Genomic DNA, 16,494 nt, shown 5'->3' with positions numbered 1-16,494 from the left:
TCAGGTTATTTTGTGTCATTTCAAGTGAAAAATAAATATTTTGAAGGAAACTTTTGAAGTGATTTGTCAAATTGGAACTTCTGCTGTGGAGACGTCAATATGAGGAAAAAATGAATGCAAGTTTTTTTTTGTTATTGTCCTATATTTGAATTGAGCCGGGTTTAACCCCTTAACTCCCGCCTGAACCGAGCACATTGTCTCCAGTTTGGCTTTACCCCAATCCAAAAGCTTCTGGAAAAAAGGTGAGAAAATAGAGACAAAACTGAGACGGAAACAAGGATGGAAATGTGGCAAAAAAGTGAGAAAACATTGACAAAAAAGTGAGGAAAAATGTATGAAAAAGTGACGAAAAATTGATGAAAAAATGACCAAAATGTGACAAAATTTGACAAAAAAATAACAAAAAATTCACGAAAAAATGACAAAAATGTGACAAAAAAATGACCAAAAAAATGACAAAAATGTGACAAAATGCTACAAAAAATTTGATAAAAAAATTTAACAAATTTGACAAAAAATTTGACAAAAAAGTTACAAAAAAATGATGGGAAAAAATGTGAGGACGTGAGGAAAAAGATCCTCTCGGTTCAGGCGGGAGTTAAGAGGTTAAATGTCTGGTTCAATTTTGTGACATATCAGTAAAAAAGACTTTTTCAAAGGGATGTTGGATTTGGTTTTAAAATCGAATGTCTCGTGCAGGGGTCGGCGAGTTTGCGTTACCACACGTTTTTACTGAACAAGCTGTAGATTTGCTTTTAAGACTGAAATTATGATCAAAAGCCAATAATACACATTTCAACAGACTCCAGTGTGTTTCCCTGTAGTTTCCCTACAGGCTCGCGACCCACTTTTGAGTCCCCGACCCACCAGTTGAGAATCACTGTTACATTAAATATGACCAAGTGGGAAGTTCTGCAAAGACATTTAAAAAATACACCTCAAAAATACACAATTTCTCGCATTTTTAGTGCACTTTAACAGGTATTTGTAGGGCTGCTCGATTATTGAAAACACACTGCGCAAGCAAACTGAGCAGCGTGTCAGAGAAAAACATGAGCCATGGCACGTGAAAAGCGAAGGGAAAATAATCCCAGCGCCGTGAAAAGTCTGCTTTGCAAAAAAAATTAAAAACGTAAAAATGTTTTTAGAAATTTGGCCCCCGGGCCTGACGTTGCCTACCCCTGGTCTAGTGTAATGAGCAGTAATACAGCACTAGTGTACAGTATGTTTTTACAATATAATTGATGAAAGTGTGACTTGTTTCCTCTTGCAGACGGTGAAACCTGTGTTTTTGGTATTTTAAATAGTAATGAAGCTGTAAGAGGGTTTGGTTTTAGATCATTGTTTCCTTTTCAGTCGTTGTTTCATTGTTTTCACTGTTTTTATTTAATCGTGTTTGTGTGAAGAAACTGACACTGAAATAAACTAAAACTAAAAAATACATATGTTTTTTAATTTAAAAAAGTGATCTAAATGACACCTTGTATTTTGTCTGAAAACATGAGGTGAGGGATTAGACGTTAAAACCTTCAACATATTATTCCGTCCAAGGCTGAAGTCTGAAGTGGAGACGCTGATGTGAGAAAATGGCCGTGAAATAACAATTTTCTAAAACATTGAGTCAGTGATGATTAAACGTGTCATTGTGAACATTAGGGATGTTTTAGTTTCCAGGTGAAAGTTTTTATCTTAAAAGACAAAAGAGTTTTTTTTCCTGTACAGGTAAATTTGTGTGATTTCTGCTCGTTCCATTGAAGCGTTTTTATTTTATTTTATTTTTCAAACAGACTAAAATTCACCCTAAAGAACCTCAAGGTGATTTTAAGTAATTTATCTCATTTAAGTTTTTTTTTCCAGTGTAGAGAAAATACAACATTCACGAACAAAATGAACATGAAGAGAAAACTGCGAAGTGATGTCAGTAACGAGTAACTTAAAGGGACCGAGTTTAAAAATGTTTTCCTCCCCCACATGTTCCTCCATGAATGAGCTCAGACCTGTTCACCACAACTGCCTCTAAAATCCTGCACTGTCACTCAGAAAGTTGTTGCACGAGCTTAAAATAGAAGCTGCAGTTACACGTATGACCTGAGGTGGCAGTAGTGAGCATAAAATGACCACCTTGCATCTCGTCCCTTTAATAACAAGTTACTCTAATCTATCTTTGAAGCATTTTAACGCATTACTTTTTCCAGACCAGTAAAATAACGCGAGTTTTGGAAAAAACTTTTTACATTTGAGGCTTTGGAGCTGATGAATGTAACTGATAAAGTAACTAGTAATCGAACTTAGTTACTTTTAAAACCCAGTAATCGGTAAAGAACGTTATAAAGGAGTCCTGTCCGTAGTCCCGCGATAAACCTCTCCCTGTTTCTGTCGACGTTAGTTTGTTTTAAACTGAAAGTGGCTCCAAATCCACTGAGGCTGAATTCATGGTGACGGAGACGTGTTTTTTTTTTCATAGACTGTAAAAAATAATGGACGTCTCCTGCTCACTCCTCCCCGTTTACCATCATGACCACGGTCGAGGGGGGAGTCATGGAGGATTTACAGACTCCTCCTCCCCAGCTCTGACGAAGCGTGTTCCTAAAAAGGGCATAAGGGCGGGATCTTCGCCGCAGACTCCGCCCTTGCGTGACGTGTAGCTCGCGCTGCTCCAATGCTAACAGTCCGACCCTCATTAAGTACGAGATTTCTAACTTTCTTCTTACGAAAACCAGCCTGGTTTATAAACTGTGACTAACCCAGCGCTATCTCAGGAGGAAGATCTAGCCTAGAGTTGAAAAAATTGAAACCAGGCGTTAAAGTTGTTTTTAAGGTGTCTAAACTCCAATGCTTTTCAATGGGAGACTAGCGGCGGTAGAGGTGGAGGTGCTACAGCAATGGCGGTTCCAGTGTCGTGGGCATAAAGCGGAGCAGCCGGCGGACATTGTTTATGCTTGTGTCATTTTACTCAGTGTGGCTAAGCTAGTTCCTTTAACCTGAACTTGAACATATTCATATTAATATTAGTTTAGAGCTGTTGTAATAATAATGTTGTCGGAGGTGGACCGTGAGTTCCTGAACACAACACTCACTGCACGTTAAATACTTGAGTTTAACAGACGTCGATACTAAAGGCTGAAGTATCGTCTACCAGGAGCTCACTGTCCACCAGGAAGCCCGACGTGCCTGACCCTCATCACCCTGGTGAGACCAAACCTTCTGTTTTCTCTTCTGTTGAACCAGAAAAGTCCCACTTAGATTCAGACTCTGCTTCCGGGTTCGTCCTGGCCCTGGTTGAGGAACCTATTGTGCATGTTTTTAGTGATATGAGCAAACCGGAGGAAACCTGCGCAGACGAGAACGTTGAAACTCCACAGAGAAAGAACCAGGAATCGAACCTGTGACCTTCCCCCATGGAGAGAACGACGCTGACACCAACCACAGGGATGTGCGAATCAGTACCAGCGGTATCGCTATGGAGACGCCAATATATCAGTATCGCTATGGAGACGTCGATATATCAGTATCGATATGGAGACGCCGATATATCAGTATCGATCTGGAGACGCCGATATATCAGTATCGCTATGGAGACGCCGATATATCAGTATCGATCTGGAGACGCCGATATATCAGTATCGATCTGGAGACGCCAATATCGATATATCAGTATCAATATGGAGATTATCTATTTATTATATTATACATATTTAATTATTAATATAACCGTCACTGCTGGTGAAAAACACCAAACTCACTGTAGTGTCCAAGTGTTTTAATGCGAACAATAACTCCAGTACTTTAACTTTTAAAATCTCCATTAGTTTATTTTCGCTGCAAAGCTGTTAGCATTAGCCACCTAGCATCACAAATTATGAACAATCCAAATGTTTTCAGATGTTGTCAAACATCACCACCTTTAGGTCAAATCATTAATGAATGTGCAGACTTTTTAAATTTGACTTGAAATAAGAATTAGCGTCTCTGAGCTAAATGCTAACTCACATTCAGTTACGTTTCTGCACTTTGTGGGTTTGGAGAAACCACAGACTTTATATTAATACATTATATTATCGTCATACTGATAATATACTATAATAATATACTATAATAATATACTATAATAATATACTATAATAATATACTATAATAATATACTATAATGTGGCTCCATCATTCTTTTTTGGGGAATAAAACGTTCAGTTCAAACAAGTCTTGAAGCTGTTGGCTAATAAATGTAGCATTTGTTGGAACAGGCTCAGAGCTAACGACGTTTCTGTCATTTCTAAGGAATTATTTTGTCGAAATAAATACGTTTTTTTTTTAAACAGCACAGAAAAGATGCAGATGTTAAAACTATATTTCACTGTAGCTGTTTTAGCCTTGAAGCTAAAAGCTAACTGTAACTCGAGGCTAACAAATGGCCGCCTGACTCTCTGCTTGACGTTTATTTAAGTTTTCTCCTGTTTCTTAAACCTCATCTTATTTTTTATTTCTGTTAAACTGTCGACAGGAAGTCGTTTTTACCCGACGCCGGCCGACAGGAAGTCGTCTTTACCCGACGCCGGCCGACAGGAAGTCGTCTTTACCCGACGCCGGCCGACAGGAAGTTAGCCAAAAGCATAGCGTGCACAGAGCGTACTGAGCCGGGAACTGATCGTGCTGAAAGTGAAAAGGCTAGTTTCGCACATCCCCAGAGTGTTTGTGTTCAGGCTCTCAGTCGTCCACGAATCTTCCATCGCAGTAGAGATTTACGTATCGTCGACTGGACCGGGTTCAATGATTCTGAAGATCAGCCGGGTCCGGTCAGCGGCGTTTACGGTAAATCTCTACCACGACGAAACACAGGAACGTTTAGGCAGCGGTGAAGACGATTTCTAGTTTGTGGATGAATCTCGTTTGTGGCTCGCGACTGTGGGCGGAGCCACTAGGCTGTGGGCGGAGCCTCTATCGGCCCGTTGGACGTTGGAACAGGTGAGTGAACGTTTGACTTTTTCTGCACCAAAGTTTTCCGATTGAGCTCGGTGTAAAATCTCCCTCAGAGCCACAAAACCAGTTCACACATTCACGACAACAGAGACATGACAGACGTCCGTTAAAGGCGGGGCTAAACTCTCGCACGCCGCGGTTTCTGCTCGTTTATTCTTAGACGTCCGTCGGGCGAGAGCGCAGCGTCTTCAGCGAGTTAAGCAGGTTATTCCGGCAGCTTCTTGTCCAGACCGTCTTTGCCGTGGCCGCGGGAGTACGGCTCCAGGCCGGCGTCCTTGGCGTGGCCGCGGGAGTACGGTTCCAGGCCGGCGTCCTTGGCGTGGCCGCGGGAGTACGGCTCCAGGCCGGCGTCCTTGGCGTGGCCGCGGGAGTACGGTTCCAGGCCGGCGTCCTTGGCGTGGCCGCGGGAGTACGGTTCCAGGCCGGCGTCCTTGGCGTGGCCGCGGGAGTACGGCTCGAAGGCGGAGGAGCTCAGGTATCGCGCCGACAGCTCATGGAGGTTTCCCGCCAAAGACAGAGGGGAGGAAATCCGCGAGGCCACGCCCCCGAGCAGCGAGGGGAAGCTAAACAGACCGTGAGCCGCGGACGGGGCAGGGGGCGGGGCCGCGGTCGGGGCGGAGGTGGAGGAGGGCAGCGGTGGACTGCCCCCTGTTGGCGCGGCGTTGCCAGTGTGGAGGGAGTGCTGGCGCAGCGTGTTGCCCAGCGCCGAGGCCCCGCAGTGGGGCATGAGCGCGGGCAGCCCGGGGGTCAGTCCTGGGGGTAACCCGGGCGTCAGGAGCCGGCCCTGCTCCAGCAGGCGCAGCACGCTGCAGGTCGCCGCCGTCTCTGACACCGAGCGCAGCTCCGAGTCCTTTCCCTGGTCCTTCTTCTGCTTCGTCCGGCGGTTCTGGAACCAAACCTTCACCTGAAACAGAGGCAGAAGCTTTTACCAAAACATTCAAACTCCAGAAGACTCTTCTCTGGTGAAGTATCGGCCGCTGGTCTTTTGTTCTTCTTGGTTGTTTTAGAAGATTTACTCATCAGTTCTACAGCTCATGTCGGCCTCGCTGTGAGTCTGAGACCTTTAAAGGGGTGGTATTATTCCCTCATTAAAAACATGCCTGAAGTGTTGCCTTGGCACATTCACGTATTTTTGAGTAATCTGTAAAAACTCTGATGGCGGCCATTTTAGGGATAGGTTTGCCTGAGTCCTCCTAGGAACGCCCCCACCTCCTGGAGACGCCTCCGAGCTTTCGTCACCAGCCGAGTAACCAACCACTGCTCCTCAGCAGAACCCCCTCCCCACTGATGCCACAGACAGCGTGTGGAGGGGGCGTGTCTAAAGGCTCAGAGGTTCTTAAAGAGACAGAGGCCTATTTCAAGACATTCACTACAGCCATTTTGAGAGAGACATTTTATACAAGGCAGTTATTCTAATTTACTGCATTTACAGACCAGCAGAAGGTTTGTCATCATTGTAGTGTGATATAGACTGGTGCTATGGGACTGACAAAAGCAGAACACCCCCTCTTTAAGGCCGGGACCATCGGTAGGGAAATATATTGACCTGCCTGTCCTCTGAATGACAGGCATTTAGTCTGTTGGCCACTGCTGCTCTCTGCGTGAAGCTAATTCTCTAGTGCAGTTAGTTTTAGCTTAGGTTTGCCTATATATTGCTCACAGTATCCTTTACATTTAACTCAAGGCATCATGGGATGTAGAGCAAGTGAAAGAAGCGCTCGTTTTGCAGGGGTGTCTGTGGCCTGAGTCACTTCGAATAGTCAGTCTGCGAAGGTTTTCTGCTAAAACATGTTCGAGTCGAGAGTTCTGTGTAAAATGAGCCGTCACTTCCATACTTTGCCAAATGATGAACGTCTGCATTTGCTGCACGAGGAGAGAGAAACTCAAGGCCAACAGAGAGAGACTAGCAACGTTCTTCACAGTAATGTCGATGTAGAAGCTGAGATCATTAGCACATGTCTCCAGTCTAAAGCCCCGTAACCACACACAGAAAAGAGAAGCACCAACACGAGCAGGAGCTGCAGAGTGAGCTGCAAATGCTGCAAAAAAAACTTACAAAAAAGTAACTAAAAATTACAAAAAAGTAACTAAAAAATTACAAAAAAGTGACCAAAAAATGACAAAAAATTACAAAAAATTACAAAAAAAATTACAAAAAAATTACAAAAAAGTAACTAAAAAATTACAAAAAAGTAACTAAAAAATTACAAAAAAGTGACAAAAAAATTACAAAAAAGTGACAAAAAATTACAAAAATGTGACAAAAATTGGATAAAATTTGACAAAAAGTTGACGAAAAAATGACAAAAATGTGATAGAAAAAATGAGTTACATAAATGAGTTGAATACCCCAAAAAAAAAATATGGAAATAAAATCTGTGACGTGAGGAAAAAGATCCTCTCGGTTCAGGCGGGAGTTAAGAGGTTAATATGCGGGAGGAAAAGTTCAGCTTACTCGTCCTGTGACCCAGTGGTTGTGTGAGTGTTGGCTCTGTGCATTTCCTTTGTAACACAAACGCCGCGGCCTCTACGTCTCTCCAGGATCTGAAGGTTTTCAGGTGAGAGGCTGCGTCACCAGAAACTCAACAACAACAACAACAATGGGTCCTGAATCACAGAGGCCGCGGTGATGAAAGGAAAAGAGCCGCCGGGTCACACGGAGGTCAAACTCGCACAATTAGAAAGGCCGGGTTTTTCACATGAAAAGTTCCATAATGGACCTTGTAAGTCGACGTGGGAAATAAAAGTGCAGCTGAAATGGTGGTTTGGACTGAGTTTAGACGAGTTCAGGAGGTTTTGCTTCATCTTTAAAAATGTGGTGACGTGATGAAAAGTTTCCATCACTTTTGTAGGTCTTAGCTTTCAAATGAGGCGTTGCATTGTTGCTCTCCAGTCGAGAAGCTTTTAGATTCGGGTAAAGCCCAGTATAAAAGAACATGAATCTAAAAGGAATTCCGTGGAGTATGGTGCACCACAAGGTTCAATTTTGGGGCCATTATTATTTATTATTTATATGAATGATTTTGCTTCTGTTTCTACGACCGCCTTTCCCGCTCTTTCTGCTGATGATGCAGATCAAAAAAATAATAATAAAAAGCCAACCTGGGGAAAATGCACTCGTTAATGTTAAGGCGGGGAGTTAAGAGGTTAAAATATGTATTTGTGGAAGTGTCACAATTACGCTGATTTGGGCCAGGCTGGTCAGAGTCCAGTTTTTCACTCCCAGTCCGGCCCTGGCTTTAGTGCCATTGTTTGCCAGACTGATTTTGGGTCCCATTTCATATGGAGGGCTGTTGTTAAATAGTGGAGATAAGTTCTCATGATGTTGTATATAGGACCGCATTTCTTTTTGTTTTGTTTTTTATTATGCTCATTTCGACGTGAAGGAGCAGCGACTCTCCTCCGAGCTCCTCTCGGGTAACTGAGCTCCTCACCCGATCTCGATGCGCCCAGCCACCCTGCGAAGGAAACTCATTTCGGCCGCTTGCATTCGCGATCTCGTCCTTTCGGTCGTTACCCAGCGAAGTGACGTTCCAAGTCCTGAACGCCAGAAGCTGCGCACACGGACCACAGGAGGGCGGGCCCACGTCGTCCTTTCGGGCTGGGCCCTGGGCCCCGTGGGCAGAGGCCCGGCCACCAGACGCTCGCGTTCGGGCCCCAACCCCAGGTCTGGCTCCAGGGTGGGGCCCCGGCTCCTCCATGCCGGGCGACGTCTCGGCCCTTGGTTTAATACTGTCCATAGAAGTCTTTTGAACTGCTCTTCGTTTGACCCGTCACCTCGGACCTGTTTGCCATGGGAGACCCTACCCCAGACAACAGAGCTCCTCGGATCATTCGGGCGCTCAAACAACCCCCCCACGTTAAGGTACAGTTCACGGGGTTATAAATACGTTCAATCAGTTATTCTTTAACATCATTTCAACTAAAGTACAAACTCTTTTACTTTAGTGATTTAATCAAAGTTTCTGTCCCAGCTTTGATTAGTCACCGCTCGCTTTAGCACAGAGTTGTTTGAGGTTAAAACGAACTCAGCCACTGAATTACAAATGCCAAAACAGGTATTGGTTCAATCGATTCCCGATATCGTATTTTTCCAGTATCGGCTCCGATATCCGATACCAGTACCAGATCGGTGCATCCCCAGTTCTTCTCTGGAAGTGTGTTTCTCAGGCTGAGCTGAAGCTGTCAAACTGAAAGGAGAGGTTCCACTTTATGTCTGACACTGCTCCTGCCCTGGCCCCGCCCCCTCTCCCCTGGCCCCGCCCCTCTCACCTGAGTCTCGGACAGGTTGAGTTGCCGCGCCAGCTCCGTCCTCTCGCGCCCGACCACGTACTGGCAGCGCTGGAACTCCATCTCCAGCCGGTACAGCTGCTCCGCCGTGAACGAGGTCCGCGTGCGCTTGGGCCGGTCCAGGTCCAGACCTTTGGGCAGGATGATCTCCCGGATCGAGCCTTTGGCGTCTGCAACAGGACAGGATAGTTCTTTAGAGACGTCACTGTGCAAAAGCAGGAGCGTCTTTGAGAACCGCCTCAAACCTCAAACAGTTTCTTATCCAAACACAGAGCACGTTCTTAACAAGAATGGACCTGCTCCATCTTCTCTGAAGGGCTGGAGACCATAGGAGACTCGAGTTCTATCGCAGCATCTGTGACTCCAGAGTTCTGAGGGAAGGAACCCAGATCTCCACACACCTCACATACTCTAAACTCTCACTACGTTCAGGCCCCGCCCTCTGCGGACAAAGAGGGCGACCTCCACTTTCCTCCTGACCTCCATCCGCCTGCTGAATAAATGACTGTGTGGACCTCGGTCTATCAAAGGCCCATTATATTGAAAAAGTGATGAAAAATACAAAAATGTGACAAAAATGTGAGAAAAGTTTGACAAAAAAGTGACAAAAAATTACAAAAAATTGATGTAAAAGTGGCAATAATGTCACAAAAATGACAAAAAAATGACACAAAAATTGACAAAAAGGTGACAAAAATGTGATAAAAATGACAAAAATTAGACGAAAAAAGTGACAAAAAAAATTACAAAAAAAGTGACAAAAAACTGATGTAAAAGTGGCAATAATGTCACAAAAATGACCAAAAAAATGACAAAAAAATCACAAAAAAATCACAAAAATGTGACAAAAATTTGATAAAAATTTGACAAAAAAATCACAAAAATGTGACAAAAACAATGAGTTACATAAATGAGTTGTCAAAGGCCCATTATATTGTTTTTAAATGTATTTATTATTGCTGTATGTTGTTGTATGTCTGTGGATGTGCTGTTATTATCGGGCCCGTACCGGCACTTCTCCTGCAAATGAAGTTCCTAACGGATAAATAAAGTGAATTTGATTTGATTTGGTCACAGAGACGTCTCCAAGACTTCCCTGGAGATAAGGCGAGTCTGCAGGCAGCCTCAGGTTTGATTTCAGCGGAAACTAGAAAAGTCTCCATGTGTTTCTGTGACGTCCCTGCATCGTCTTCGAGACGGGCCGGATAAAAGGAGATTTCAAAGAGACGTATGGAGTCTTTAACCGTCTCTGACCAGCGGCAACTTGAGTCTCCAACTTGAGTCTCCAACTAGTCTCCAGTGAGTTTCCAGGCCCTTTGTGTGAGCACGTCTGTCCGAGATGCTGAGACGTTGCAGAGACGTCTCAGCATCTCTCTCCGGTGAGACGGGCCCTTCATCAGATGTTCTTTCTCCTGAGCCCAGAAACAATAAACAAGCCTAAAGGTGGAACTATCTGCTCCACCTGCAGCTCCACCTGTGCCTCTCATTATACACTGCGTTCCAAATGATTATGCAAATTGTATTTTTGTGTCAAAAAGGTAAAAAAAAAATAAAAAAAATAATGAAACTCATGGATGGTGTCGTGTCTCGGGCTCTTTGAATCACTGACATTAATCTCAGAGACCTGGGATGATCAGTTTTCAGGTTAAGGGAAAACTACTGAAAAAGGATGTTCCACATTATTAAGCAGATCATCATTTTCAAGCAATATGGGAAAGAAAAAGGATCTGCTGATGAAAAGCGTGAAATAGTTGAATGTCTTGGTCTAGGAATGAAAACCTTCGATATTTCATGAAAGATGAATTGTAATCATTGAACAGATCAAAGATTTGTGGATGATTCAGACACACTCGGGTTTGTGCAGATAAAGGCACAATGAGGACGGTTTCTGCCAGACAAACACATCAGATTATGAGAACAGCTGCTACAAAGCTGGAGTCTCCCGAACATGAAGGTGTCGGACCCTCCAGAGGCTGCAGTTGATTGAAATAACTTTTGATTTCAGTAAATATGACCTGCTAATGTCACCACCGTCTTCAGTTAATTACAAGCTTTAAAATGTATTGAAACAATGAGTTGCATAATAATTTGGAACAGTGGATTTAGAGGTTTTTACTATATTTATTTTTTAGAAAAATACTGCTTTCACTGGGAGATTTTTTCAACCACATTTAAATGATCCTCAACCAGTTAAAGACTTGAAAATGATGCTGACTCTCATTTGTGTCGACAGTTTAGAAAATCTTAGAATTGCGTAATAATTTGGAACGCACTGTAAAACATTTGTATCGATGTCATGAACCTCAGTTTTCTCGCATAATGTGACCCTAAAGTCGTGAAAAGAACCGACAAACTCGCCCTGAAGCTAAAATCACCTTCCAGAAATCAGGTGTAGAAAACATCACCTTCTCCACAAAAACATTCTCTTCCACGTCTCGAAGCTGCAGTGAAACTCCAGTCCGTTTTGCTCTGAACATACAGTACGTGTGAGGACGACTCCTGCCTGATTGTTTGAGGTTTCACTTCAGCTGAACTTGGTTTGCTCAAAGCTGCATTTGAAAGCTAAGGATGTCCAGAGTTCACTGAGCGATCGGCACTGACGGGACTTCATCACAGAGGAAGGAGCTTTGGAAACGTTTCAAATTATCAAACAGTTTTTAAATTATTGGCAAAGTTTTTTTTTAAATTTGGGATTTTATTTTTTTAATTTTTTTTGGGGGGGGGGGATTTTTTAAAATTTGGGGGAAAAAATGGAATGTTTTTTAAAATTTTGGATTTTTTTTAGAGATTTTTTTGGGGGATTTTTTAAAATTTGGAAAAAAAAATTGAATGTTTTTTAAAATTTTGGATTTTTTTTGGATTTTTTGGGGGATTTTTTAAATTTGGGGAAAAAAATTGAATGTTTTTTTTAAATTTTGAAACAGTTTGTAAAATGTCCTCCATCATGTCTGTGTCTTTCCCACGCTTATTCATTCACAAATCCTGACATGTTTGGTGCCCACACGCAGGGGCGGACCGGCCACAGAGCACAGAGGGGCCACCGGTCCCTCCTCAACCGAGCTTTACCCAAATCTAAAAGCTAAAAGGAAAAGCATCAAAACAGCGAGAAAAAGAGGATGGAAAGAAAACAAAAATGTGCTGGAAAAGCAACAAAAAAAGTGACAAAAAATGTGATGAAAAGTCAACAAAAACACGACAACAAAGCAACGAAAAAAGCAACAAAAAGGCCACAAAAGCACAACAAAAAATGATAGAAAAAATAGTTAAAAAAACAACAAAAATATGACAAAAATGTGGTGACGTGACGAAAGTTTCCATCACTTTTTGTAGGTCTTAGCTTTCAAATGTTACATTGTTGATCTCCAGTCGAGAAGCTTTTAGATTCGGGTAAAGCCCAGTATAAAAAAACATGAATCTAAAAGGAATTCCGTGGAGTATGGTGCACCACAAGGTTCCATTTTGGGACCATTATTATTTATTATTTATATGAATGATTTTGCTTCTGTTTCTACGACCGCCTTTCCCGCTCTTTTTGCTGATGATGCCGATCAGAAAAATAATAATAAAAAGTCGATCTGGGGAAAATGCACTCGTTAATGTTAAGGCGGGGGTAAGAGGTTAAAATATGTATTTGTGGAAGTGTCACATTTACGCTAATTTGGGCCAGGCTGGTCAGAGTCCAGTTTTTCAGTCCCAGTCCGGCCCTGTATCCACGTGTAGCAGGAAAGGCTGTAATCCAAATATGGTCATTTCCTGTGTGGGAGGCGGCAGCGGCTAAAGACAGGAGGTACGGGCAAATCTCATTTTTTTCAGTTTTCAGGTTTTGGGCCAAATTGGTCTCTGAACATATAAGCTTTCACCCGGAAACAGAAAATATGCCTAATCTTCACAATAACATGTTTAAATATTGCGCTGATTCAAAGTTCCCCCATAGACTTATATGGGACAGTGCAATTTCAAGGGCCTTTTTCTCAAAACACATTTTTCTGTCATTGTGGCGACACTATGTCCACGTCAGTCGGACCTAAAGACTTCACATTTTCCAGCCTCGGACTGAACAATATTTGGAAGATTTTTTCTTATTTAATCCCTTAAGCCTCATTTATTGAGTTTTGAATGTCAAAAAATAAGGCAATTTTTTTTATTTTTTTTTACAATTTTTTGCACTAAAAACAGCTTATTTTAAAACTAAACAAGAAATCCAAAATCCCCTCTGAAAAAGTCTTGGCAACTCATTTATCAATAAAATGAAACCATAAATTTGAATGTAGCTCTATCCATTATTCAGATTTCGTCGCCAAAAAGATGCGAAATTTGGGGCATTTTCAGGCATAAAACACCTTGTTCTTATATGAAAAGATAAAATGACAGAAAATTTGCAATGTATTTTTTCTCACGTTTATGCCAGTGATCGACAGCAACAGTTTCAAATTGATATCTGTAAATTTAAATGTTTTCCCTATTCACCTGCAGTGTCTCACCTTAAATATCATATACAACTATATATATATATATATTAAAAAGATTTATCTGAAATCTGAATTTAGCTTCTGCCTCGTGTAAACCATTGGGGAGTTTATGGTTTTCCGTCTGTGTTCAGGTTTTTTCACAGAAGGATTTTTCTGTTTCTGATTTATTGAGCTTTGAATCAACACAAAAAGGAGAAATTTTAATTTTGCAGATGTTTTCATTTCTAATTGGTTTATTCAAAAACAAAACCACGTCCAAAATCCTCTGAAATAAACATCTATAATAAAAAGCCGAAAACGTAATATCAGTTTACCGGCCGATAATGTCAGTATTACGTTACTGACAAGATGAAAATGTTAAAAAACAAATTCAGGCAATAATATAATAATAAATCCATTTGAATCTATTTAAAGACTCACAAACTGAACATCGCTTTTGTGCAGTTTTCTCTCAATTATTATTTTTTATTTCTCTCTCAGGGACCTGTCGTATCTCACAGGCCTCTCTCCCTTTGACGCCGTGTCCTTGGGCAAAGCACACTGAGAAGCCAACGGCACAGTTTGACAGCCTGCCCAGGGCGGCTGTGGCTGCATTAGTCGTCTGTAAGCTCTTTGTTTCAGGCTGAACGACTGAACCGAAACCCGTTCACTCACGATGGAAATAAAACCTGATTCTGGAGCTCAAAGGGAGAACTGGCATCGGTGTCTTATCCTCTTATCATAATAATAATAATCATGATAATAATAATAATAATCATGATAATAATAATAATAATAATAATAGTAATAGTAAAAATTAAAAATAAAATAAAAATAATAAAAAAAAAAAATAATAATAATAAAAAAAAATAATAATAATAATAGTAGTAATAATAATAAACTAAACTATTGCAGCAGGTCTCAGGAGCTCAGTCTGAGTCCCGTCAGCCCCTCGGACCGACCACAGTCACACACAGGAGGCGGCAGTGTCTTGCCCAAGGGCACAGTGACGTCATGCACTTATGGGAGAGGGGATTCAAACTGGCAACGTCTCAGTCACGAGAACCGGCGTTACCTTCAGGCGTTACCTTCAGAGTCAGACGTAAACGAGCGGCGACAAAAAACAACACGCAGCAAAAAAAACAAAAACTGATGAAACCAGAAGCTACAGCACAAACATTCATTATATATGATATTAATGATGTCATAATTATTATATTATTATTATTATCAATTATTACAGAATTATTATATTATTATTACATTATTATTACATGATCAGGCTGTAAATCGCTGTTACGTGATCGATTCCTACATGAATAATAAATACATAAACCTCTCCATTATTTAGAGTTTGCAAATATAAACCATTCTATAAAGGCGGGTCGTACTTAGTTACATTTACTTAACTATTTAAGTAAATGTACTTACTTTATGAAGTAATGTTTAAATGTAAATGACTCGTGTGACTCAAGCCACGGTGAGTAAATCTTTAAGACCTTTAGTTACTCACAGTACTCGAGTAACACTTACTATTTTTAGACTTAAAACGTCTTATTTTTAAATGAAAACAGAAAATAACGTGCGACACATTTGTTCCTCATGTTTGTGTTTCACATTAAAATCTCCACATTTTATATTTTCTTTTTGCTGGTTCTGGGTCGAGACGAGCAAATTTAAATTAAACATGACATGAGGTTATTTAGGACAAAATGTATTAAAGAGAAATATATATTATGATTTAAAAAAACGGTAATAAAAATGCTAAAGTAAAGGTAAAGGTAAAAAATAATCACATCTGGAGGTTTTTTTTTTTAAGCTTTAAAATCTTTTAAACCATATTTTCCAGACGTTTTTTTATTTTTTGCAACAACCGAACGACAAAAACACAACTACAAAAAGCAAAGGGGGAAAAAACGATGAAAAAAGAAACAAAAAAGCGACAAAAACACGACTAAAGCGTGAAGGGAAAAGCAAAAAAAGAGCCACAAAAAGACGAGAAAAACGCTTTGCAGGTCTCGCTTTCATCCGACCCTGTCAGCGCCGCTCACGAACCTTTTAGATTTGTGTAAAGCCGCCTGAAGCTGCGCTCGCTTCACTAAAGTAAGCAGTGAAATGTGAGTGTTTATTACTGAATCCCGCCCGTGTCCGTACCTCTGACCAGGATGCGTCGGCAGTACTCCGGATCCACCGCGCCGCCGTTCCCGCCGCCGCCGCCGCCGCCGGTCAAGCCTCGGTCCCGGTCCAGCTCGGGGTCCAGGCCGGGGCTCTTCAGGGCCGGGGGCGGGGCCTGGTCTTTGGGCTTGGCCTTGAGCAGCACCGGGTTCAGCTCCGCGCAGCCGAACCTCATCTCCATCGCCTCGTCGTCGCCGTCCGGGGTCAAAGGCCGCGAGTCCCGGAGGAGCCGAGCGTTTCCGTCCGACGGGTTCAAAGGTTATTCCACTTTTCCCCCCTCCTCGTTTTCAGCCTCTAGAATCCACCTTCCTGTTCGATTCTCATGAGTTCAGAAGCTCCTCGTGCTTTTCGTTCATCGGAATCCTCTCGGTCTGGACTTTACGAACACCTTCTCTTTGGAAAACTCTCTTCAACAATGTCCAAAACGCTTCGGAATCATTTCATTTCCTTTGCTTTGGAGGAACCGTCGGCGTCTCGATCTTTGAAAACCGTCGGAGAAAATCACCTGGAATGTTCTGAATCTTTCTCGATTTACGTCCAGAACGTCTCGTAATAATTGAATTCCCCAACGCTCCTTTGCTCTCGTGTTTTGGAGAAACCGCCCCTT

At 42.0% G+C, this 16,494-nt stretch overlaps 1 protein-coding gene across 1 annotated transcript; it reads right to left on the bottom strand.

Annotated features, from left to right (window-relative positions):
* Nucleotides 1–4,923: 4,923 nt before the first annotated feature.
* vax1 (ventral anterior homeobox 1) lies at nucleotides 4,924–16,096 on the bottom strand. Its single transcript, XM_079567138.1, has 3 exons — nucleotides 15,867–16,096; nucleotides 9,247–9,434; nucleotides 4,924–5,878 (listed from the first exon to the last, which is right to left on the bottom strand). Exons 1-3 carry the CDS (start codon nucleotides 16,066–16,068, stop codon nucleotides 5,180–5,182), a joined length of 1,089 nt encoding a protein of 362 aa, XP_079423264.1. The 5' UTR covers nucleotides 16,069–16,096; the 3' UTR covers nucleotides 4,924–5,179.
* Nucleotides 16,097–16,494: the final 398 nt, after the last annotated feature.

This window comes from Gobius niger, assembly GCF_951799975.1.
Source record: "Gobius niger genome assembly, chromosome: 12".
NCBI classification, from domain to species: Eukaryota; Metazoa; Chordata; class Actinopteri; order Gobiiformes; family Gobiidae; genus Gobius; species Gobius niger.
The sequence above is the reverse complement of the archived record's forward strand: the minus strand, read 5'-3'. Positions and strand labels throughout refer to the sequence as shown.